Genomic DNA, 26,806 nt, shown 5'->3' with positions numbered 1-26,806 from the left:
TCATTCTGGCTGACTACACGCGATTTTATTCCGTTTAGAACAGTTCGTATTCCAGTTGACGCAGGAGACTTCGAAGAATTTCTTCGCAGGCGATTTATGGTGAATGTCACACGCCTCTTTAGATCTGTATATTTTCATTAGTGTAATCTATATACGTAGAGGACAAAGGAGCATATTAATGGCAAAATTCAAAGTTGTTACTTTAGAGTCTACGAAAGCTAAGCCGACGAGAACACGGCCCTTGCATATGTCTGTAAAATCAATATAGCCTAGAGAGAGAGAGAGAGAGAGAGAGAGACGGGGTTAACCAGGTACTATGAAGGTGAGAAGGGGAGTATGTAGTTAATAAACAGGTGAGGATGTGGTATGAAGTCCCCAGTGTGACAGATCGCGGCTGTCTTGTGACGGTAAGTCCAGCTATAGCAAGGATCATATTTCCCAGAGACGGGTGCACGAAATTAGTCTCATTAACCACATAACGAAATTAGACCCTTACGTTAACTACATAAGATGTGTTATGTTACATTAACTCGTATATTTATTGAAAATAATATAAAATTGGACACTGGTACTTAAGCTGGCGTACAATTACTTTCAGTGGCCTGTTGGTCTAGGGGTATGATTCCTGCTTTGGGTGCAGGAGGTCCCGGGTTCAAATCCCGGACAGGCCCATGTTTTATATTTTAAATCTTTCTTAGGCTTTGTTTGCATGAGTAAGAGCATTGCAGTTTTGTTTCGGAACGTATTTTATATACAGTAGGTGTACAAACTTGCAGGCCTAGGTGAGGAACCCGCCATCCAGTTGATGCAGAGCTACCTTCAAGTGACTCTCATTGAGTGATAATCCAGTTGGATCTCAGTAAGCCAGGAAACTATTCACTGTTTTGGGCGGTTACCATATAGACGAATCATAGGTAAAGGCACTCCAGTCGGATGGGACCCATAAAGGTTTACATCCAAGGCATGGTTGGAGGATTCCTTACGGAGTGCGAATCTGGAGAGAGGGAGGCTCATGGTCACCCTTGCATTAAATGTCGGGACTGAGTAGCCCCAAACCCCTTCGTACCTGTTGGGGCAAAAAAGGTCTCAGGGATATACCTTTGCAAACTGAATAATCCAGCTCGTCCATTTTGGGATCAGGTCTGCCCACATTTTCAACGATGCACTACTGTGCGTGAGTTAGAGCGCAGGTGAGCGAGTGGGGAATGCGTGTGAGTGTGAGTGAATGGGTACTGAGTGAGTGAGTGGGTAGAAACTGAATGAATGAATGATTGAGGATAAATAAATGAGTGTATGGGGATTAATGAGTGAATGAGGAATTAGTGAGTACTGAATGAGGGAGGGAGTGAATGGGGGAGTGACTGATAGAGTGGGGAGGTGAGTGATTGAGTCGCAGAGTTAGTGTGTGAGGAGAACGAGTGAATGCTGGGAAATGAGTGAGTAAAGGAGTGGAGAGTGAGTGAGTGGGAAGTTATCAAATGAGTAATTGGGGAGTGATAGGATGATTGGGGTGTGAGTGAGTGTATGAGTGAGTGACCAAGAGAATGAAATTAGTGGGAAGGGAGGATTTAGTTAAGTGAATGGGATGGATTGAGTGACATAGGATTAGGTAGGTAGGGGTGAGGGAAGAGGAGAGGAAATGGATCTACAAAGAATGACTGGGAAAGGGTAAGTGGGGTGGAGTGATATGGCGAGTTGAGTGGACGAAGTGAGTGTGGAGGGAGGGAGGGAGAGAGACGGGAAAGGGTGGAGATAAGAGTATGAGAAGGGAGGGGAGGTGGTGTGGGGGTAAACTTATGAGGAGGGAGGAGGGGAGGGGAGGTGGGGTGGGGGAAAAATTATGAGGATGGTGGAACTTGGAAGGGAGGGAGAGAGAGAGAGACTGGGGGAAAGGTGTGTCGGTGGTGTGGGGATAAAGTTGTAAGACGAGTTTTAGTCATAGGGAGAGAGAATGAAAAGGAAATACTGTGAGTGGAGAGGCCTTCGATTTAAGCAGCTAAACACTAGTCTGCAACACAAACCTGTCCATCCAGGGAGTTCCAAATGCGCACTGTGTTAGGAAGGAAACACCGCTGAAACTGGCTAGTGCGACACCAAACCGACTGGAAAGATAGCGGGTGCGCCGATGATGACAGACGTTTGGCCCTTGAAGTCTCAAACTGCTGAGGTAGGTGGCAATGCATAGGGTGAGCAGCACTGGACCAGATCTTACGCTGTACAGCATGCACAAACTACATACAGCACAGTGATGTTCAAGATTACACAACACTTCACCATCGCACAGGAACTTCGCAGTGTGAAAGACCTTGTCGATCAGACGAAGATGCCACCCTGCGGATGATGCCCACACTGGTGCATAGTACGGTACCCAAGGGGGGGGGGGGAGGATGAAACAACGAAAGCAATTAACAGAAATAAAAGCGTCAGTGAAGACCTTATATGCTTTGTTCAGTATTTCATTTTTTTTTTTCCAGTCGGGAGAGTAGGGGCCCAGGGCTAGGCTACTTAATCCCAGCATTAAGGTAAACGTGACCAACCTCATTCGTCCCGGAGTGGCATTATGTGAGCAATAAACCCAGACAGCCCCTCATATATATATATATATATATATATATATATATATATATAATATGTACAGATGATGATGTATGTCTCTTGTACGTGGAACCAGGATGAAAGCTGAAAATATGGGTTAATGTGTGACCCATTTCATCGTGCATACAATTGAGAAGACCCATTTCATCGTGCATACAATTGAGAAGTCTTCCACTTTGATGGGATAATGACGGCTAGAGATGATGATGATGATGGAACCAGATTTTATTTTATAAACTGTCTGCTAAACCTCGTAAAATGCGTAACCTCCAGTAAGTGCATGTATGTATATGGGTGTATTTTTATTGATCTAGGTCCTTGTGTTGCAGGGTTGAGGTGGGTGAGAGCTCTGCAACCATCACGGGCAACCGAGTGATCAGTGCCCACGGGTCGGCCTTTGTCAACCTGTGCTACATGACCCATCTGCATTGGCGGGACAACTCATTCTCCAACATTACCTCACCTCCTCTTAGGTTACAGGTACGGTCTCTCTCTCTCTCTCTCTCTCTCTCTCACACACACACACACACACACACACACACACACACACACACACACACACACACACACACACACGATATCCATTCATCTTCGAAAATGACCTTCCATCACATCTTGCACAAACAAGAACCACTGCACTACGATTATGCCGTATTTAATTTAGTGTATCTGCCTCCAGAGTATTTTTAACTTATATATGACGTATCGCTTGGGTGTTTATGAGGGCAACATCTAACCCTTTGAGTTTGGAATATCTTTCATAAGCTTAACAAAACAAAAAAGTTTAAGATACCATAGTAAGACTTGTACGTAAAAGTAGTCCTTGGGCAGATGGGAGTGTGATCATCAAGTGTTGTTTATTAATTTGACCGTATATCAAGTGTTGTTAATTAATTTGACTTTTGAAAATGATTTATTGATTTTTTTTCCTGTGGATGTAAGTGGATAATGTTGATTGATGTATTGCAAAAGGGTTGGGTTGAATGATGAATTTTTATCAGGATCTAATTGTTTTAAGTGATTATCTTACACACATACATTGTTGTTGTTGTTACAGGATTATCAGAACATGAATCTATCAGGCAGCAGATTAATATTGCCGCTTTTGCAGTTCACTATCCCCCTTTCAGGGAATAGGGAGTGAGTTGGGCATTTGCATAACTGGGCAGTAAATCTACCCAGCTATTTTGGTGTCATCGCACGTAGTTGCCCCTCGCTAGCATCGATTTATCCTTCCAGAATTCAGGCGAATCATGATTTTTTTTTTTTTTTTTTTGAGATATCTTGATTTTTTTCTTTCAATGTAAATTAATTATGTTGCGTTATGGATGGATTTTTTTTTTTTTTTTCGTTCAGGACCCAACTTGCAGAACACAGAGGGACTGGATGAATGTGGTTTTCCTGACATACCTGAATTGCTTCAATTGTGAAGACTTCAAAGACTTGGATAATCAGGTTTGTAGCAAGTCTCATGTGCCACTAAACTATACAGTAGTCATGAGATGTAGTGTCTGCTTACCCCTCAATGACTTCCCCGGACTGGAGTAATAATGTAGCCAGTTGATATTTGAAACTTTTCCAGACCACACAGTAGAACAGTCGGTATAACTGTTTCATTGCGAACTGTTCCTCTTCCAGTCTAGCAGAGATACCTGAACACTAACAGATCTTCATTCTTTCTGAATCCGTGGCTACGACTTTCTTCCAACCAGGGCTAGAATTAGAGGTTGAGCAGAAAGTACTCACAACTGTGCCTCGCGGCAGTGTTAGTATATGTCGGATTATTTCCAAGGGCTGGAATGATGGATGGGCGATTGTATGTCCCATTTCATTTGTCATGGAGTTGATAGTTCTCCCATTATTATAAATTTTTTCGTGTTTAGAGATAGCTTTAAAAATGGCTTTCATATGGGTAAATTACTTAATGGATGTTACAAAGATTTGTTGTATACCTCACCCCATGTTTATTTACGAATAAGAGTTGAGATGATGATATATATGTAATAGACCAATCTTTACTGTAGTGTAGATGTAATAGACCTGTCTCAGTAATGATGTAATTCTGTTGCAGACATGTGCCATATACCAGACAGGTGTTTGCCTCAACTGTAGATATGAGCTCGATGGTTGCAACAAGCCCATCCTTCCTTACCTAGTGGAGAGTCACTGCCGTTCCCTCCCTAGTGTTGTGGACGCCCTGCAGACAACATGTGGCTTCTCTGCTGCACATTCCTCACACCGCCAACCCAAGGCTCTTACAGGTGGTGTGGGGCTGATGGTGAGGCCCTCTGAGGCTGTGATTGTAGGGGTAGCAGTAGTTTTGGGTCTGGTAGCACTGAGTAACTGATGACATTTAGCCTTCTGAGAAATTTTGAAAATATGTTTTTATGATCCTAGTTACATCATTGTTTGCTTGTGCTAGGTGCTGGTCTAGTTGTGGGGTTGTAGGAGTAACTCTAGTTCTGGGTCTGGTAGCACTGAGTAACAAATGAGATTTAACTTTTTGATGATTGTGAAGGTATGTTCCTCGCACAAATCGTCCCAAGCACCTTGCCACCGGTAGTGGACTAGCCTAGTGGTGGTGCCTTCCAAGACTTTTGTTGTAGGAGTAACATTGAGTAACCGGTGTCAGACATTTTGGTTATTGCTGAGATGTTGTTTCTGTGCAAAGAGGGTTAGCTTGGAGTAAGTTAGTGAGTACCTGTGCAGACGGTCACGTGAATCATTACTGTGCTGTTTTTAAAGGAAACTATCATGTGAATCCTCGTACTGTTTATGAAACTGATATAATCAGTGCTCCTGAAGTGAGAAAGTGAGAGACAAGAGCAATTTAATAATGCTTGCAGGTGTGTTAGATGCCAGATAATCCCCCTCACCCCCCCCCCCATTATTTGACCCGAACTCCTAGCAAAACACCTTGCACCTTGGCATAACAGTGGTATCATCATACAGAAGAGTTAGGCAGTCAGCCATGTGGATGTAGCCATTTTAGAAGCAGTCCTCATAGGTAAAGGTAACTGCAAGCTCTCCATCATACTTCGCATGTAACTCAGGTTTTGACAAAAAGCGGTCAGCTTCAGGCAAGACGTGAAGTTAAGTTACAAGTCAGTTGCCACTTTTTCTTGGAGCCTTTCCATATTAAGTAATTCAGCTCAACCAGCATCAGGTTTCAAAACCAGTTCCTTTTCAGCTCGTCAGTAAATTTCACCGCATCTGAGGGACATTCACTGCCCTAATAATCTGTGTAACCGTAATCTCGTTTCCTTAAGGAAATATTGTCCATATTTCAAATCCATTAACTTCATTGACCGCAGACTTTTCCATGAAAATACCAGTTTAGAACATTTCTCTGTGACGAGGGCAAGGAGAAAGATGAAATGTGCCTTTTATGATTACCACGATTTGACAGGGTCAGCGTAGGGGGATTATTTCATATGGTCCATATCATATTTTGTATGCAGCTCTTTCAGGACAAGTAACCAAGTAGATGAAGTATGTTTACATGGTGAAACAACGTTTTGCCTTAGAGATGGCTGGTTGACCCTGCTGCCGGAAGGGAGTGGGAAACTTTTATGTGAACACTGTAGAGCTCAGTTATTGACAGCAACACATAATAGGAATGGATTGTGAGAGATCCAATCCTTGTCTTCCAAGGTATGAATCATGTCTCCATCTGTCATACCTTTGCAAACAATTCACTTTCCCTGGATATCTATAAGAAAAAAGGCCTTACTGAACGACAAAAATTTACAAATTTTCATACACTGCTGATACCATAGAGGAAAGATATCATAGTGTTCTCATGAGCATCTGTATGCTTGTTTTTATTACATTTGGAATTTCCTCACAGAACTGAACATCAGTACTGTGCAAGCATTGCTCTAAATACAAAGAACAATTATAAGTCTTTGATTTTTGCCTAGTTATAAAATCCCTGTAACTTGTTGCATCATTTTTGAGTCAAATGGAGACCCAGTGATGCATCTGGATACACCATTAAACTCGACTTTAGACATGGTTGTTTTTTCACCGCGCTCTTTTGCAGTGATTACCTATCTGATCAGTTTAACTGAATGGTATGAGAAATGGAAGGCAAAATCCAACAAACTTAGGCATGCTAGATAGGATTCAGAGCATCAGCCTGTTCATAATGACAGATCTCACTGATCAGGTTACTGACATCTCATTTACCTGGGCAAGACTTTGTCCTCACTGTATGATCTCAGACTGTAGCCAGTCATGAGAAATCCACTATCATTACTAACCCAGTATTATTTGGAGATGAATTTCATAGCAAGGGTAACTTTTCTTTTGTATTTGTTGATTGATGGAATGGCTTCATCCCACAGGTGTGTGAAGTGCATCTCTTATAAAAAATACAGAATATGCTGATGCTTTTGCTTTTTGAGGTGGATCCAGTATTCAAAGACCTGAATGATATATGAGTAATTTGAGTGGCCCATTTTACTGGGGATGCTGTTGATTTTTTTTTTCCATTTTTGTTGTGGACCATATCTCACCTCGTCTTTTAGGTGCAAATTATGAATGGGTTTGTACTGATGGAACCAGATTTTTTTATTTGTTTATATGTCAAACTTTATTATAAAAAGTACTGTACACTCAAGGAGAAATGTAATTTTGAAGTTAAGACGAACGATATAACGATTTTGACACTCGACATTATATTTTGCTGTCACAGTTGCTTGTGTCTCAGTGAAGCACCCCAACCTAAAAGGTTTAATAAGAGTTTGTTAAATACCATGAGTTGAGAAGAAAAAGTTGCATGCATAGTACAGTATGGTGGTATTATAATTATTGCTCTGGTACAGTACAGTAATACACAGTGGAAATCATTCATTGGGGTTTAGATCAGATGTTTTGGGGATCGTCATCTCTGATCTTCGTAATGCAAGTTCTGTTGCATAAAGTTGTAATTAAGTAGTGATTATACTTTCTTTCATTTTGTTCACAGAATAGGTAAGGTACTGGTATATATGATTTTTTTTGTCACTCCAGCTTTAGATAATAAAGAAGGGGGTCAGGTTGATGGTAAACAATGATACCTTCGTTTATTAATAGGGTTTTACTTACTATTATACACGAAAAACATGAAACAGGATGAGTACCGTCAAGGCTTTCTCAGTTTAATGCATTATTTTCTAGTGTGAAATTGTTGTCAGGATGATGATAGTATTAAAGATGGAGGTGATTACATTGTTTTTATAGGAACCAGATTTTTTTTTTAATGATCAACCTCTTGTACTCATATAACCTTTCACCCACCTGTTTCTATGTTGTTTGTGTACTTTTGCCAGTCGCATGATGTATACCTGTACTTTAGTATGTAGTTGTTTTACCTTGTGTAATTGTGTTCTTAGTGTGGTGTAGGGACTGAGACCCATTTTTGCCTGTTGCATGTTTATTGGTAGTGAAATAGTCAATTGTGTGTCCCATTAACATGCATAATCCTTAGTTTGTGATTGAAGTAGTATTATCGGAGTTTGTACTGATGTGGTAATAGACACCTTGTTGTTTTAGACTGTGTATTGATGGCCCTTGTCACTGATCGTGTTATTTCTTCCATAGTGCTGTGTCTTTCTTTGTTTTCTGGACCTTACCTCACCCCATCCTTAGGTGGGAAGAGAGGTGAGGATATTGATGATAATGTGTTCCTGATGTTTTGAATGGCTTCCTGAACGTTTGCAAGGGATGTAATAGGGTGGTGGGGACCTGGGAGTTGAGATAATGATGACCCCTTCCCTATTTACAAATGAGGATGAGAATGGTTATTAGGGGAGGCAGAAATAAAGCAGTAAGGGATAGGGCAGGGGAACGTTTCTGTGTGTGTGTGTGGTTTATATCTCGAGCTCCTACTCGGAAATAATGTTTGTTGGTCATTCAGGGTTGAGTTTAGCATAGTAAGACTCAGACATGTTAGAGTTCTTAGTTTTCTGTATGTTTCTGGCGTACCATAGAAATCGGACAGGCCCCACTGGAATCCGAAACTTAGCTGCATAGTGTAGTCTTCTAGTATCTCTCCCGCTCTCTCTCTCTCTCTCTCTCTTTTTTTTTTTTTACATTGCTCAGGCATAATATAGATTCCCTCATTAGTATGAAAATGACAGCAAACCTCTGCAGCAAGTTTATTTTGAACTTTCTTAAAAACTTACCCGTTATGCCCCTCGTCCCACACTGCCACAGTCTCCAACAGCAGTAGTTCAGTATAGGAAGGACGTTGCCCAGTTAGTTGTTGTTCTCATGGTCAGCCTTTCGGTGTGCAACGAGATCAGCTCAGGCGTTGTAAATAAACACTGGCCTCTTAAGTTTGCTGTCATTATTTTCCATACAATTACATTTAATGCTAGCCAGCTTCACAGTTTTCATAAGTACCTGAGTTGTACAATCTTCACTAACAGCACTGACACGGAACTAAACTCAAACTGAACTGAAATTCCTCTAGTCCTTTGCCCTTCCTTATGTACCGTAAGCTCCCTATGTATTAGAATCATCTACCCCATTCTCGGGGAAAGCAACAGTTGCCAACTCGGAGACATCCAAAATGTCCAGAGTTTTCTTACATTTACTACCGTCTGATTTTTATTTTTTACCTGGTGATTTAGTTCCTTTCGATTTTTATTTGTTCTAGTTGATTTTTTTTTTTAACAGGTGATTCTTTTACTACCTGACAATTTTTTTTTTTTCATAATGATTTACATTTTACTGCCTGACGATTTTCATTTGTACTTTCTGATGATTTAGTTTTACAACAAGACGACTTTTATTTTTTTCCACGTGATTTTTTCTACCTGACGATTTTTTTTCTACCTGACGATTTTTATTTTTACTACCTGACGATTTTTATTTTACTCGAAATTTTTGTACTAGACGAATTTTATTTTTTCTTCCTGACGATTTTTAGTTTTACTCCCTGACGATGTTTTCTACCTGACGATTTTTTACGTTTACTGCCGGACGATTTTCGTTTTTACTACCCGACGATTTTTGTTTTTACTACCTGACGATTTTTGTTTTTACTACCTGACGATTTTCGTTTTTACTACCTGACGATTTTTGTTTTTACTGCCTGACGATTTTTATTTTTCTGCCTGACGATTTTAATTAAGCATAGAGCTCCCCAGCCATTAAGGGAGTAATTAAAACAATGTCCAGTCGCTTGCGTTGGAAAAGCTTCCCCTCATCGGAATAAAATCGTCTGGAGATAGCAAGAATTTAATAGATATTGTGTCCTTGGCCTAGAGATTAAGGTACGTGGACAAGTAAAGGCAGCGTAGGAAGTAAAGATTCTGTTATCACTGAGAGTTATGTCTGTTGATGATAAATAGTAACAAACCAAATGACAATAACAGTATTCGATGCATTACGAACGGTTTTCATATCAGTGTTGTCTGCTTTCGGATATCCCACTACATGCGACTGTAGTTAGTAATGTCAGTGTTGTTTAGTATGTATCTACAGCGCGTTAAAACTGATAAAAATGTAAGTACTAATGTGTATTTTTTCACGACTTTCTTGGCTAAGGAGTGGGGTTCGGTTCTGAAATTATACGGTTCGGCGCGGAATCTCGCTTGGATCACCACGGACCACTTCCTTATGTGATTTTCCAATATACAGAGCAAAAATTTTTACTGACAAGACACTGAGATTGTCCTTGGATAGTTTAGAACCATAGGAAATGCTAGTAGTACCAGTGCTTATAATCTGTACCTGCTGGCTCACTCACGACACAAGAACCAAACTCGTCAATATATAAGCTGATAAATATAGGCTATCCAAGGCTTCCACAGCGATTGACGCCATTCCGTAACTTTGATTTTAACCTTTAATCGAACTACCAATAAACGAATTAAAAAAAAAAAAATGTCTTCCATCCCCTCACACAGTATAGGATATGTAACCAACTTTGATCCAAATCAGATCAGGCAGCCATGAGAACACCTCGTCCTGAAAAACACCTTGACTCGTTTCCTTGACTTTGATATATGCACCAAAATCAAATTGCTTCACACACACACACACACACACACACACACACACACACACACACACACACACACACACACACACACACACACACACACACACACACACACACACACACACACACACACACACACACACACACACACACACACACACACACACACACACACACACACACACACACACACACACACACACACACACACACACACACACACACACACACACACACACACACACACACACACACACACACACACACACACACACACACACACACACACACACACACACACACACACACACACACACACACACACACACACACACACACACACACTGTATCAGGCAATCGTGAAACTTTTTTAAAACATAGATGCCTAAAAGCGGACCCAAGACATTGATGACATACACAGAAGTGGACCTAGACGCGATACAAATGCCTGTAGTGTTAAGTATGTAACTCTGCCGGGACTCACTTTCACCTCCCCCTCCCCCTCCTCCCCCAGTCCTCCCTTCGACTTGATCCCCGTACAGACAAATGAGGTCATGGTGTGGGATCCGCTACAAGAGGATTCAATTCCACTCCTGTCACCAAACTCATTAAGATTCCGTTTTCTCCTCTTCCGTCTCGTTTCAACTTTCCTCCCTTCCTCCTCCTCTACCATCACCTTACCATCATCATCATCATCGTCGTCATCGTCATCCCCCTTTTTTTTTCTTCTTCTTCTTTTCGTTTTGTCTCCCCATTTCTTTCATTTTATCTACATTTTTTCCTCCCATTACCTTCCATTCTCGTCTTCCATCGTTATTCTCGTCCTCCTTTAATCACCCTCTCCTTCCCTTTTTACCTGCGTCGTGAAGTGCCAGGTTAATGAGAGAGTTTCGTGCTTCATGTTTTCCCTGAAGAAACTTTTGGACTACGTTATCTACACGTCCATATTGGTCGTCCTGTCCTACAGCTCCCATCGTGGCAGGGTGTATTGCCCCGCCCTGCGGCATCATCCCAGCCCATCTCATCCACTCCTCTATACCTACCACACATCCTCCCCCCCACCCTCTCTCTCTCTCTCTCTCACTTTGTCTCACACACACACACACACACACACACACACACACACACACACACACACACACACACACACACACACACACACGCCTCAACCTTGGCACGTTCTTACCCACAATACCTTATACAGCCTCATAATCTGTCCTCTTATTCAACCGTATAATCCGGCCCCCCCCCTCCCATCTTCGTCTCCTCACCCCCTCCAATATTGTCAGGAGTCAACACCTTGTTTACCACGCCGTGTGTCGGTCTTTTAACGGGTACGGAAGACCGTATCACGTAACCAGACTCCCGCGGCACTGAAATTCACGGGAACCCTTACGTACTGCCAGTTTCACATCGCAACTTGAGATTTGTTTTATTAAGCAGAATTTGAGAGAATAAATGACATACGATCGATTCCTGTCGTAACTAAAGATCTGTTTTATAAGGATTTGTAGTGTCACGCAACAAGACTGATCGACGTACGCACCTTCAGTGTGCTTATAGCTAAGATTAGCCTTTACGCTCCCACACTGCCCAGGCATCCTCAAAACACACCTTCCCGGTAACCCAAGATCAGTTCCTGGTACTAAAGATTGGTTTTTGTAAGAGAGGCGGAGGGAAGAAGAGATGGGTGTAGAGGCCTGCCACGTCTCTCGTCTTTCCCTGCTAAAGCCTAACATAGCTGTGATGGAGAGTTGATTGTAACTTTTGTGTATGCGGGTCCTGGGTTGAAAGTCACGGATTTACGTTCATTTTCCTGTTGTAAGTCAAGATTTAAGGATGAGGCTTTAAGAGACTAGGAAGTTTAAGTCTCTCTCTCTCTCTCTCTCTCTCTCTCTCTCTCTCTCTCTCTCACACACACACACACACACACACACACACACACACACACACACACAATATTTCACGAGCAGAGTAGCATCGGACGAGCGTGAAGGAGCAGAAGGAGGGCAGCGTTTTGCAATATTCCGGAAAGGTGTCTGTTGTTAACCTGTTTTCCTGGATTCTCGCAGCCCAGGTATATGCTTCATTTCATATCTCGATCCTGTTTTGAGCCGTTGTAGGGGAAATTGATTTGGGGTCGTGGGTGTTTTGTTACGATATTATCCTTGTTGTGAGGGCTGGGCTGTATGGTGTATTTTTCACGTTTTATTGTGTTACGATTTATTGCCTGTTGGTCGTATGGGATATTTTGTCAAGTACTTATATAACGGACAGTGATAAACACCACAATCGTCTATCTGGATTCTTAAAGTAATAGTACTTAATAATGCAGACTACCAATGACAGTATAATAGTCCCAGTGAAGTGATAGTATAAGAAATACTAATAATAGCATAGCAATGACAGTATCAGTAAGACTATAAAAAGATAAAGGTGATAGCCAGAGGCAGTACTAATGATGGTATAGATGTATGTACAACTTTTCTCCGACCCCTTAAGACTAGTTCGAGCCTTGTCGAAACGAATGGCTTTTCGTCGATTTTATACAAAATTGGAGGATCCGCTTATGGACAGCAAATGACAAAATTTACTATATTCCATTTCACCGAGCCTGACACCATCAATGATGTCCTCAATGCCTGTAACACTGATAAAGGTCCTCAGTACTGGATATACCCTTTTGTAGTGCCTGTTTATATTGCTTCTCAAGGTAATAAATAGAGGTTCACGTAGTGGAGAAGATTTACATCAGCACTACAGGCGTTGAGGACGTTACTGATGGTGCCAAACTTGGTGAAATGGAGTAGGTTAGGTTTAAGCACAATAGGTCAAACGTTCTGGGCAGAGGGTAACGTTAAAGTTGTTCATAAGTTGTGAGATTGATATTTAATTTACTGTTTTGAAACACCTCCAACAAATCTATTTAAAATCGGAAAAAAACTGCTCGTTATTTCATGACTGGAACTAGTCTCACGGCCTGTGTAATAATAGTTTTCCTGTGAGAATAGTTCGAGTGTTGCCAAAACGAAGACGATTTCTTCAATTTTAATCAAATTTGGTGTAAGGGTTGACAGACAGCTCATGATAAAATGTGCCGGGTTTGAGCACAGTAGGTGAAACGTCCAGGCCACGTTAAAGCCGTTCATAAGTTTTGATATTGATGTTTTGGATATTGGCCTGAAACACCGTAAGGTATGATGGGTTACCCTGAAAATCTACACTATATCTGGTTAAAATAGGTTGAAAACTGTTCTTTATTTCATGGCCGGGACTATTTTTTTTTTTTTTCATGTCCGCAGTGAGAATAGTTCCGGCCGTGTCAAAACGAGGAAATTTTTCATCGATTTCTAACTAAATTTAATGGATGCGTTGACGGATGGTTCATGACGAAATTTGTTAGGTTTGTACCAGTGATTGTGTTGGAATTACCAGTCATTGTATAGATAATGCCGATGGTGGAAAAGGCATTACCAGGGGTTGTATAAAGGGCAGCGATGATAGTGTAAATAGGGATAGTACGCACATTACCAGTGACTATCTGTAGAGTTTTCGGTGGTAGTATGAGCAGTGATAGTAGATTATTATTATTATTATTTTACTGAACAGACGATTTGATCCAGTCTAGGAGATACTGAAGGCTATATCCAAGCCCTCCATTTTGAAAAGTGTCTCCTGAGCTGAGTGAAAGTTTCTGTTATTAGCAAAAGAAAAAAAATGGGTGAGCAAAAAATGTTATGGTATTAAAGTTAGGGAAATGCAGTACCAGGGACGCCTTTCCTTCCTCATATTCATTTTCACCCCATTTCCATTTTCCTCCTGGACAATTTTTACACTCCCCATTTTTTTTTTTTTTTCCAGGCTTTTTACTTTTTCACTCAACTCTCGTTTCTTCTCACCCGGCATATTTCCGGTTCTCATTTTTCGTTCCCCGTATTTTTTTTTTTTTTCACCCATTCTCATTACCTCCCTCCTCATTCATACCTATCTCACCACGTTGACTTTTTTTTTCTTGCTGTAAAAAAAAATATCACGAAAGAGAAATCCTCCGTCATTAAAGTGTAAAAAAAAAAAATGGGATGATACAACTCTCTCTCTCTCTCTCTCTCTCTCTCTCTCTCCGTACTGGCATTGGGCTGTGACAATTCCACCACTCAGCATATGCAATACAAACTTCTTAATTCTTCCTACAGCGATGAAACGGGGGGGGGGGGAGGTTAATTATCCTTACTTAAACAAGGGAATCAGGCTAGGGTGATGATGATGATGCTGATGCTGAGGAGGATGCGGATGATGATGCTGATAACTAAGGTGATAATAAAGCTACTGATAAAGGTAATGATGATGATGATGACCCTCTTAAAGATGATGACTCTAATGATGGCTGGAAATGATAGTGATGACTGTGACGATGATGATGATGATTGATGATGAGGGATGAGATTTTTTTTTTCCAGGTCTGATTATTCTACTTCTTTCCTTTTTTCCCTTTTTCTCCTCGCTTTCATTATGTTGTCTTCACCCATTTCTCTCCTCTTCTCTCTGGCTTTTCCTACTCATTGACTTTCAGTGTTTTTACTTTCTCTCACCGGTGGTCGTTTGTCAGTGAGAGAGAGAGAGAGAGAGACAAAGAAAGAGAGAGAGAGAGAATGAGTGGTGTTTCCTCTCCCCTCTCATGCACCTTCAGTTTCTTTCTCTCTCTCTCTTTCTCTCTCCCCTGCCCTACCTTGCCCTGCCCCGCCTTGCTCTGCCTTTCCCATCCCTTTCCATTCTCGTTCATACACATAACTCTCTACCACAGTACCCACTTTCCCAGCCTCCCTCTTTCCCTCCAAAACCCATTCTCTTCCCCGCCATTCTCATTCTTGTCCTCCAGCTCCTCAACCCTCAGCCACTACTCCCCAACCTTCCCCCTCCTCATTCCCCAACCTTCCCCCTGACTCCCCATCCCCTAGCCAGTTCTAGATGATTTCCTCTTTCAACACTTCAGCCCATTCTGTCTCCACTTCTTCAATTTTCAACTCTCCTCTTCCCCCCATTCCCCAGCCTCCCCCCCTTCCCCACTTTTTCCGTAGTAATAGTTGCATTTTGTTTCCTTCATTCCCCAACCCTCCTATTTCCCCATTCCCAAAGCATCTTACATTCCTCATCCTTCCCGCTTTTTTTTTTTTTTTTTTTTTTTTTTTTTTTTTCTCTAGTTGCTCCCCTATTTTTCCTATAGGCGTCGTGCCATTTCGTGTACTTTTCGCCAGATGCCAATTCTTCTCTCTCCTCCCCACTCCCAAATCTTCCCCCACTCCAACCTCCCCCCACACCTCAGCCTTTCCCCGCTCCCTAACCTTGCCCCGCTCCCTAACCTTCCCCCACTCTCCTGTCCTCCTTCCCACTCCCCAACCTTTCCCGCCACTGGCCAAACTTCTCCCAGCTGCCCAGCCTTCCCCGACTCCCCAATCCTCCCCTCACTCCCCACCCTTCTTCCCCGCTCCCCGACCTTCTAAGCAGCTCCCCAGGCCTCCTTCGCTCCCCAGGCCTCCTTCCTCCCCGACCTGCCCCCGCCTTGCCACTTTTTCCGTGTGCCTAGTGACTTTTGTGGTGGCGGCGCCGTAAGAGTAATTACCCCCACTTAACTTGTCGCCCAGGACGTTAATTAGCTTAGTTTGTTGCCTGTTAACTCCTTCCTCCTCACCTCCTCCCCCTCCTTCCCCCTCCCCCCCGCTGCTGTTGCTGCTCTCTCTCTGTTGCTCTGCCGGAGGGGGTGTTGCAGGGAGGGGGAGGGTGTGGTGAGGGAAGGAGGTTGGGTGTGAACGAGGGGAGAAGGAGGAATGGAGAGGACGGGTGTGGATGGGGAGTGCGAGGTGTGTGGGAGTGGGTGGGGAAGAGAAGGTGGATGTTGGTGTGGGAGGAATGGAGAGGACGGGTGTGGATGGGGCGTGCGAGGAAGGTGGGAGTGGCTGTGGTTTGTAAGTGCGATGGAGAGAAGATGGAAAGAGGTGTGGGTGTGAGAGTGATTTCTGAGGATGTGGGGGTTAGGGAGGAAGGCGGTTGTGGGTGTGATGGGGGTGGGAAGGGTGCGAGTGTAGTCCTGAAGGGGTTGAGGAAAGACTGGGGAAAAGAGGAGGGAAGAAGGGCGGAGGAGAAGGGAAAAGGATTTAGATATTTGGAAAAGGGAGGAAGTTTGGGGAAAACGTGGGAAGAGGGAACTGAGGTATGGAGTGAGGAGTGCAGAAGAGTACCTAGTATTTGGAGAGGATAAGGAGGCCTGTTGAGGGAGGGGGAGAAATGTAGGGGAGGGTGTGGACTCTGGGGAAGAGAAGGGGGCGAAAAGAAAAAGAGGGAAGGATATATATTGGAGAGTACGTAGGAAATGTAAATAACAAGAAGCCAGTTGACATTTGATATGGTTAAGAAGGAGAGGGGGGTCTGGGGAAGAGGGAGATGAGAGAAAGAGGGATGTGGGTGTGTTCTGGAATGAGGAGAGGTCGGGGAAGTGAGAAAGGAGAGGAGAAGGGAGGGAAGGCAGAAGAAGGGGGTGAGTGTGGTTATGAAGATGGAGGGGTCGGGGAATTAAGAGGAGAGAGGATGAAGAGGAGGTTGGGGAAGAGGGGCAATGGAGGGAGGTGAGGGAAGGAGGAAGGGGGGGAGGTTTGGGAGGGGGGGAAGTTGGAAAAGAGGAAAATGAGAGGCGTAGAAGAATATGGACGTTGCTCTGAAAGATGGGGAGGCTGGAGAGGACGTAAAGAGAAGAGATGGGGAAGGAAGAAGAGGAGGATGCGAGATTGGCTTTGATATGGAGGGATGGGGAAGACAGGGAGTAGAGTAGAGAGAGGGGAGAGGTGAGGGTGTGGTAGGGAATGAAGAATTAGGAAAGAAGGGATGTGGGGGGAGAGGTGTGAATGTGGATTGGGGTGGTGTGGTTGGGATAGGAGAGAGAGAAAGAGAGAGAGAGACCTACTTCCAATCCTTTGCCCTTATTCCTTACCTTCCATCTGTACCCTAACCCTATCCCCTCCCACACCCCCTCCCCCCTATTTTCCTACTCATTACCTCCATACCTTCTTTCTTCCTAGCATTTGTGCTCCCCCTGCTTTCCCCTATCTCCCTTCCCGTCCCCTATTCCTTCACCTATGATCTGTGCTGCTCCTGCTCCCATTCCTACCTCCCTTCCCATTCCCTACCCTTTCACTTACCCTCCCATCGTACCCCTACCCTTGTCACGGTCCTCTCTGGAACTATCAACAAGACTCTGACTTATTAATATTCACACGGACGAGGACCCATTGTTCAATTTTCTGGTCTGCCGGGCTTCTGTGTGTGCGGGGTCAGGGCAGGTCAGCAGGACAAGGTAGGGCAGGACAGGACAAGGTAGGGCAGGGCCGGGTGAAGTAGGACAGGGTAGGATAGAATACGACTAGACTGGACCGGATACAAGACAAAGCTGGGCAAGACAGGGCCGAGCAGGGTTGGGTTGAGTAGGATATGGTAGGATAGAAGGTGATATGATTAGGTAGGAAAGGTAAGGTGGGACGTAATAGGACATGATAAGGTAGACTGAGGCACGAAGGGCTGCAGTGTAGAGTAGGATAAGACAGGGCAGGGTGGAGTTGAGTGAGACAGGATAGGGTAAGATTGAACAGAATAAGGTAAAAGATAGGGCAGGGTGGAGTTAAGTGAGACAGGATAGGGTAAGATTGAACAGACTAAGATAAAACAGAGTGGGGGATGGATGGGGTAGGGTAGAGCAGGGTAAAGCAATAGAACCCGCGTAGATTAGGATAAGACAAAAATGTATAGCGTGGTGACAAGGTAAGGTAGGACAGAACAGGACAGAAGAGAAAGAGAGGAACAGGGAAATACTGGGAATGTTTGGGAAGCCAGAACAAGAGAAGGTAGGGCAGAGCAGGACAGAGAAGACAGAAGAAGCGAGGACATGGTAAGGGAGAACAGGACAAGAGATGCTAGAACAACACAGGGCAGGGCGGGACACGACAGGGCAGGGCAGAACAGCTAAGGATAGGGTAGGACAGAGCAGGACAGGGCAAAGCAGGGCCAGAGAGCGTAGGACGACTAGAGAAGATAGGAGAGGACAAGAGAAAGTAGGATAGGACAGGGAAGGGCCGAACATGACGAGGGAAAGCAATAGGGAGGACAGTGAGGCACAGGTCAGGTTCAGAAAAAAAATAACTTCTCACTAAATTAGTTCAAAGGGTGAGAACCGAGTGAGTGGTGAGGATGAAAGGAGAGGGAGTGAAAGGAAGAGGGAAGGAGAGAAAATGAGAGCAAAGGGAGAAAGTGAGAGGAAAGAGGGAGGAGAGAAACTGAGTGAAAGGAGAGGAGAAAAGAAATAACGGTGAGAGGAAAGAGGGATGAAAGTTAATGGAAGGAGAGATGAAAAGAAGTAAGGATAAGTGGAAGGAGAGAGGAGTGATGGTGTGAATGGAGACTGAGAGGAGAGGAGGAGTGAGGCCGTAAGAGAGGTGAGGTGAGGAAGGAGAGAGGAGAAGTGAGGTCCTGAAAGAAGGGAATAAATGACAAGAATTTGGGGGGGGGGGAGTGAAAGAATTAATAAGGTTGTTTTTGTCTGCCTTCCTCTTTCCCTTCGAGAGAGAGAGAGAGAGAGAGGTGGGGGGGGGGATGAACGCCTGGGTTGTCGTGAATGAGGCTGGAACTTGGATGGGGAAGAGGGAACACCACAACAATGGGGCAGGGGCGCCTCGCTTAGGGCAGGGTGGGGGGGGGGGGCTGGGTGGCAAGGGGAGGCCAGGGTGTGGGAATGATGGAAGGGTGTTTAATGTTAGGTAGGGAGATTGGTAGCATGATGGACAGGATGGTGGAGGTTTGGCAGGGTGATAGAAGCATGTGTGACGTTTGATAGGGTGAAGTAAAATGTTGGACATGATGATAGGATGATGGAACGGTGATGAAAGTTAGGCAGGGTGATGACAGGATAACAATAGGGTGGTAGAGTTTTGCTAGATGGACAGGATGGCAGGACGATGGAAGGATGGTGAAAGTTTGCTAGGGTTACAGTGACAGGCTGGGGTTTATTAGCGAGGAGGGTAAAGAAAGTTTGGCAGGGTGATGATGATGATGATGATGATGATGATGATGACTCTGGATCCATTTATAAGAGTGATTGAAGATGATTGTACAAGTGCTAATACGACCTCCTTATCGTTTTTCAGGCCTACCGATGAGCCAGCCACTACAATACATACCCGTGCATAAATCTACCCTGCTCACCTCAACACGAAAGCGGTGGGTGGGAGGGAAGGAGGGGCGTGGAGGTGTCAGCCAGTTCAGGTAAGCAGGAAAGTGGCATGCGTTAGTTTGAAAGCACAGAAAGTTCATGTTAGGTGTTGCAATTTTAACTCTTGCAATTAGCCAGGTGTTGCCTTTTCTACCTTTTTTTTTCCAGTTAACCAGGTATTGCATATTTCTTTTACTTCTTTGCAATTAGCCAGATGTTGATTTTTTTTCCCGTTTTTTGAGGTTAACCAGATTTTTTTCTTATCTTTTTTTTTTCCTTTAGTTGGCCAAGTGTTGCTTTTTTTACACCTTTTTTTGCAATTAACCAGATTCTTTTTTAATATATATAGTTTCCACTACGTTTTCATAATTTTTGCAGTGCACCAGATTTGCGTTTTTTCCCCACTTTTTTGTAAGTACACTACAATTTTTTTTTTTTTAGCCCACGTCCACTGGAAACTCCCTTCAGTATTTGTTTACTAATGTTCCAATGCTAAAGATTTACACGGTTGACGTACATACTTAAAAACAATCCTGATATAAAACAACAGCATTCTGCATAGTAGCGTGTTGTTGTTGTTGTTCATGATTCAGCTGCGGGACGACGTAATTGAGAGAGAGAGAGAGAGAGAGAGGAGAGAGAGAGAGGAAACTTCCCATATATCGTTGTTCTTCCCAGCAAATAAACATCTTACGCTATGAAAAGGAATCGATCGTAAGTCAGTGTGTGAATCCTGACCCAGAGAGCAGAGTAATAATTGCCCATCCTTTTGGCGCGTGACCCAGTGAGTAGGCAGTTAGTACAGAGGTCATTCAAGGTCACTTCAGCTCCATTTAGGCCCTTCGCATCCATTTACGCCCCATCAGGTGAAGTGAAGGCCTGTTGTATCTATTGTATCTATCCAGGTGTAAGTCAGGTTAATTAGGTGGGATAATGTCAGGTAGGTACAGTCGGCATCAAAAGTCCTGTCGTCATCTCCAACGTTTTATGAATTTCGAAAAGAAGCAGGAGACACTGATTTTTTTTTTTTTTGGGGGGGGGGGCACAGGATATTGTTATCAGTGTCGTCTGCAGTGAATTTACAAAACTAATTTCCAGAGTTCATGGAGGGGGAAAAAATAATAAAAGAAAAGCAGGACACGAATTCTGATACCGACTGGACAGGCACACACAAAATCTTCCCAGTTGAACGAATACATAGCGGGAAAATCGAACCATCTGAAACACGCACCAATAAAGATGGGGTTTTCACTGTATTTCGCTAGTTGTAATTTTTCTTCGGGCGGGACTGGCAGGAGAGTTGTTTTTCTAGGTACATGGGGGAGCAGTATTTAACTCAGAGGTTTTATGCATGACCCTATCTATAACTACACACATAATGAGGAGTTGTGGTGTCAAATATGCCCCATTGTAGAGGCGTTTGACCCAAGAATGTTACTAGATTTGAATAAGTTTAAGACGCACCTGACTGTCTTGAGAAACTGCCGAAAAAAACCTAATTAGAAATCTCGTCAGTCTCGTTAGATAATACTTGGGAGACAAAAGGGTGTATTAACCTATCCTTACCCCGCTATGCCCATGTTATGCTCGTATTTATTCAGTATTATGTTCAGCCTCCTTAGCTCATTGTTATCAGGTGGGGAGAGTTCATTGCGGACGTCACTGTACCGCTCTCGACATCAGCCGACGGTAACCTTTTGCTTTTAATTTATGAGTGTTTTATGTAATTCACTTTAAAAAAGTTGAAAAATGCTCAGAAAATGCAAATGTTAACAATTTTTTATGTGTAGTTGTTCACATAGTGTTCAGAGCAAAATATAACGATAATTGTTGATCAGTTGTTGTCTTTCCAAATTGTGAGGAAAGCATTAATAATAATGATAATAATGATGATGATGATGATGATGATAATAATAATAATAATAATAATAATAATAATAATAATAATAATAATAAAAATAATAATGATAATAACAGTTGTGGTACTCGGGGCGTCCACCATCCACTTACTTGAAGTAGTGCTGCCGTCAGGTGACTGTACTTTTAGTGATAACCAGATAGTTTCTGTAGCCCAGAGGACCATATACTACGCTGGGTGGTAACCATATAACCAAAGAGACTCCATATTGTTTGGTGGGATAAGGTACACGATTGTACAACGTTAGAGAGTTAGAGGATTGGAGACGTTAGGTTTAGCTTTTATTAACCCCTTCAGTACTTGGCAGGGGAGGGGTAGGGGAGGGTGTAGGGATAGGGGAAGAGACAGGGAACAATGTGAGGGGTCAGGAGAGGGTCAGAGAGACAGGGAGGGAAGAGGTGGTAGGGGAGGAGGTAAGGGTGAAACGCAGGTTATGGAAGAAAATTTGGTTGAGGTAGGGAAGAGGTGATAGGGGAAGGGAATGGGGGTGAGGAAAAGGGGCTGTGGGGGGAGGGGAAAGGTGATAGAAGGATGGGGAGGAGCTCGGAGGGGGAGTGAAGAGGAGGGGGACAGAGGGGGTAGAGAAGAGAGTTTGAGAAAGGGACAAGGTGGAGGCAGAGACAAGGGGTGCTTTGAGAGAGTCAGGGGGAAGAGGCAAAGGGGGAGGGAAGAGATGCTGAGGAATAGTACTTGGGGAGGGAGAAAGATACAGGAAGGTGCCGGATAGGGGAAGAAGATGTGAGGTAGGGAGAGAAGGAAAGGAGGGGTAGGTGGGTAGGGCTATAGGAGGAGAGGGAGGGTGGGGTAAGGGGAGAGAGGGTGGGGGTAATGGGGGGTAACTGATACAATTTGTCGGCATCAATTAAGAGAGTCTAGGGGGGGCAGAAAAACCCCAGTAACCGAGTTAGGACTCAAGCTGAAAGGGGGTTGGGGAAGAGGGGAGGAGGGGAAGAAGAGGGGAGGAAGAATGCTGGAGATGAGAGGGGAGAAGGGGAAGACGAGGAGGGGGAAGAATGTTGGAGACGAGAGGGGAGAAGGGGAAGAAGAGCAGCGGGAAGAATGCTGGAGATGTGAGGGGAGGAGGGGAAGAAGAGAGGGGAGGAAGAATGCTGGAGATGAGAGGGGAGAAGGGGAAGAAGGGGAGGAGGAAGAATGTTGGAATTGAGAGGGAAGAAGGGGAAGATGGGGTAGAGGAAGAATGTTAGGAATGAGGGGGAGAAGAAGGAAAAGAATGGGGGAGGGGAGAGAGGAGAAGAGAGGGACGAAAATGAAGTAATATGTGGAGGAGGAAGAAGAGGAAGAGTTTAGGTGAATGACGGGAAGGAAAAGGAGGAGGAGGAGGAGGAAGAATGTAGGGGGCATGAGGGAGAAGGGGAAGAAAATGGAGAGGTGGAGAGAGGGAGAGAAAAGGAGAGAAGAATGTCCGGAGAAGAAGGAGAAAGAAAAATGAAAGAAGTGCAAAGTACGTAGAAAAATCGGAAATAAAAGGGGAGAGAGAGAGAGAGAGAGAGAGAGACTGATAGCTTGTCAGTAGCCTTCATACGAGATGTCACCTCTCTTATTCGCAGTCTCTACCCCATCTCTCTCTCTCTCTCTCTCTCTCTCTCTCTCTCTCTCTCTCTCTCTCTCTCTCTCTCTCTCTCTCTCTCTCTCTCTCTCTCTCTCTCTCTCTCTCTCTCTCTCTCTCTCTCTCTCAAAAGTGTCCTGATTTAAGAGTCTTACTTTTTCTCACACGGGATTTCTTGCTCTCTAACTTTGGTCTCATTCACTTTCATTCTCTTTTTCTCTAACTCACTTACTTTAATTCACTCACAGTTCGCTAACTTATATACTTTTCCACTTTTTTTTTCCTCTATCTCACTCACTCTAACTTTTATCTCACTTTCTCTAACTCACTCTTATCTCACTTTCTCTAACTCACTCACATCTCACTTTCTGTAACTCACTCTTATCTCACTTTCTCTAACTCACTCACATCTCACTTTCTCTAACTCACTCACATCTCACTTTCTCTAACTCACTCATTTACTCTGACTAATAATTTTGACACTAATTCACACACACACACACACACACACACACACACACACACACACACACACACACACACACACACACACACACACACACACACACACACACACTAACCCATCCACAGAGTCACGAACTTTCTAACACGCACTTTGACTCTCTCTCTCTCTCTCTCAAGCTGAAGAAAATCGTCTGGCGGTAACAGGAATATAAGAGAAAAGCAATACTGAAGGATTTAACAGCCTATATATGAATATGCCTCTGTCTGTCTGTTTGCCTGTCGCTCTTTGTCTGTCTGTCCGCCTGTCTGTTTAAATGTCTCGCTTACTGGCTGTCACTAACACCTACCATTTCTCTCTCTCTCTCTCTCTCTCTCTCTCTCTCTCTCTCTCTCTCTCTCTCTCTCTCTCTCTCTCTCTAATCTTGACACAATTTCAGTCTCATGTTTTACACTCTGACTAGACATTTTCTCTCTCATTAGCAAATTGTTACACATAACTCACTCACTTCCTCGCTATTCCTTTTACACAATACTCTCTCGTTCTGCACACACACACACACACACACACACACACACACACACACCAAGAGGACAAATATGATAGCTTAAAACTGAAATAAAAAAAAATAAAGGTATAGAGCGAAATCAGCTCCCTAACTTTACTGTCTTTTAATATAATGTTGATAATGATCTTGGTTTTATTTTTTTCAGGCACACATCAGACGGTTTTACTTAGCTGGTGTGTGTTTGAAATCAGAGGGTTTAGGTGGGAATGTGAACATACTGGATGGAAATGGGTAGATAAATGGACAGATAGATAGACAGATAGAGACAGACAGACAGGCAGACAGATAGATTGATAGACACAGATAAAGGACAAGGTAAATTGTAATGAAGCGACATGTAATATTTTGTCACTGTCATTGTTCCTTTATAATGACTGGGAAATTCTCTCTCTCTCTCTCTCTCTCTCTCTCTCTCTCTCTCTCTCTCTCTCTCTCTCTCTCTCTCTATGTCTCTCTATCTGTCTATCTCTAATCCGAAACAGTTGCAGTCTGTTGTTTGTCTTGCACAGTCTGGAAACTATCAGAAGCTAATGAGATCTCGCTAAACTAATCAGTGCTAATATTGTGGATTCGAATCTCGCTTCAGTGTTTCGAACCCCCACGTGTGGAATTACAATATTATAGCTCAGATCAGTATTATTTTACAGCTTTTTTTGTACTCGAAATTGTGTCACAACATATTCTCTTTTTCTTTTAACTTGGACGAATATTGCCATCTGTCCGTCTTAAGAAGTATTAACGCTGGAATATGAATCTTGTCACGATGGGATGCTGTGGAAAGGATGAAGAGTCGTATAGGCTGTGAGCTCGTGAAATAACCTGGGAAAAGGACGACAATCAGGGCCAAGTTAAGGGGGAAGAACCGTAGTGAGTTTTGGCTAAAATAACTTGTAAATTTCACGTGGGTTACAATGGTTCAAATCCCGCTTCATTAGTTCAGAGCACCAGACGTGGAAAGGAATTTTGACCGCATACTATGCGTGTTCCCTGCCTTAGCTCAGAAGCATCATAACGTTTATCACTCATTATCCATTCACTCGGAGTCTTGTGTGGTATTTTTGTACGTTATACCAGTTCCAACACAAGTACTATGGTCCTTTCACCGCAAGAAGTCCGTTCAGGGTGGGGCCCACCTGGTGAATCACCTCTAGCGATGCTGCCAAATCAACCGTAGTACATGCCTCTCTCTCTCTCTTATTTCCCATCTATGTGCCATTTGAAATTGTTTTTTATATTCTGTATATAGTAAAGGAAGCTATATAGTACACTGAGTATCACTTTTTAGAATTATAACAACGATTTGAATGAATTCTATGACATGTGGCAGAGCTTTTTTCTCATGTTGCCACGCCGTAGAGTTGCCAATTTGACCACCAATTATCGGATTATCACCTACCCCCATTCCACCTCTCTCTCTCTCTCTCTCTCTCTCTCTCTCTCTCTCTCTCTCTCTCGTCAATATAACAGAAAGTTCTGATGACGAAGAAAATTATGATTAAAGATCAGAGAGAGGATTAGGCCTTCAGGGGAAACCTCTTAAAAATAAAACGCGCCTAGACTTTTACCTCATAAGTGGTGTGGAAAAAAAATTGGAAATAAATAATACATATACAATATATATATATATATATATATATATATATATATATATATATATATATATATGTATATATATATATATAGAGAGAGAGAGAGAGAGAGAAACAGGTGTGATGGGGGTAGGTTGGGAGACAGAGTGATAATCCGATAATTGGTGGTCAAATTGGCAACGTCGCACTCGGGGGAATTCCAAATTCTGCCACACCCTGAACGGACTTCTTGCTGTGAAAGGACCATGACAGCAGCAAGTGAAACAAGGTATCCTGTGCTTTAGTTAACACACCCAGCCCATAACGACAAAACCTTCTTCATCCAGCATTTCCTTTCTGTGCCTGGATGTAAAACCATTGTTGCTTGTGTTGTTGGGGAAGATTGGAACTTGAGAAAAGGTTAATTGTCTACCTTAATTGCCCTCGTGTCGTCGGTAAGCGCTAATCAAAGCCTTCTTCCTGATCGAACTAGAATTTCCATCATCAGACACCCTGGACCAATCCACGGTTTACCCCGATCACGTCACCACTTTTTTTCTTTATAGATCACTGCTGACACTCCTCATATATTTTTTAAGATTTACCTCATAATCTGTTGGTATAGAAGGAAACCAGGGGCATGAAACTGAGAAATACTCCGAAAAACCCGATGTATGGGTATTGGGAGAGAAAATGAATCTGCTGTTTTGACACTGGGTGGTGACCTGGATGTAACTGTAATGTGCTTTATTAGATTATTGGTGCAATGGTTAACGTGATGGGCACGCAGAAAGGTAATATTATGGTATCCTGATCCTGATAGTTAAGTAATAATAATAATAATAATCCATCCATCCATCCATCCATCCATCATCCAATCCTAC

The 26,806-nt window shown here is 43.2% G+C and overlaps 1 protein-coding gene and 1 non-coding gene across 2 annotated transcripts in view; both read left to right on the top strand.

Moving 5' to 3' along the window:
* LOC145391351 (uncharacterized) overlaps window positions 1-26,806 on the top strand; it is a 60,080-nt gene that overhangs the window by 32,276 nt on the left and 998 nt on the right. The window contains exons 7-9 of the mRNA XM_080265949.1: window positions 2,925-3,075; window positions 3,952-4,050; window positions 4,667-4,873. Coding sequence (XP_080122075.1) covers window positions 2,925-3,075; window positions 3,952-4,050; window positions 4,667-4,873 — 457 coding nt within the window. The remainder of the gene's footprint in view (window positions 1-2,924; window positions 3,076-3,951; window positions 4,051-4,666; window positions 4,874-26,806) is intronic.
* On the top strand, window positions 600-671 carry TRNAP-UGG (transfer RNA proline (anticodon UGG)). The gene has a single exon. It is a non-coding gene; the product is annotated as a tRNA-Pro (tRNA).

The sequence above is a fragment of the Coenobita brevimanus genome, chromosome 18, assembly GCF_032717465.1.
Source record: "Coenobita brevimanus isolate Jiangsu-jjx chromosome 18, ASM3271746v2, whole genome shotgun sequence".
NCBI classification, from domain to species: Eukaryota; Metazoa; Arthropoda; class Malacostraca; order Decapoda; family Coenobitidae; genus Coenobita; species Coenobita brevimanus.
The sequence above is the reverse complement of the archived record's forward strand: the minus strand, read 5'-3'. Positions and strand labels throughout refer to the sequence as shown.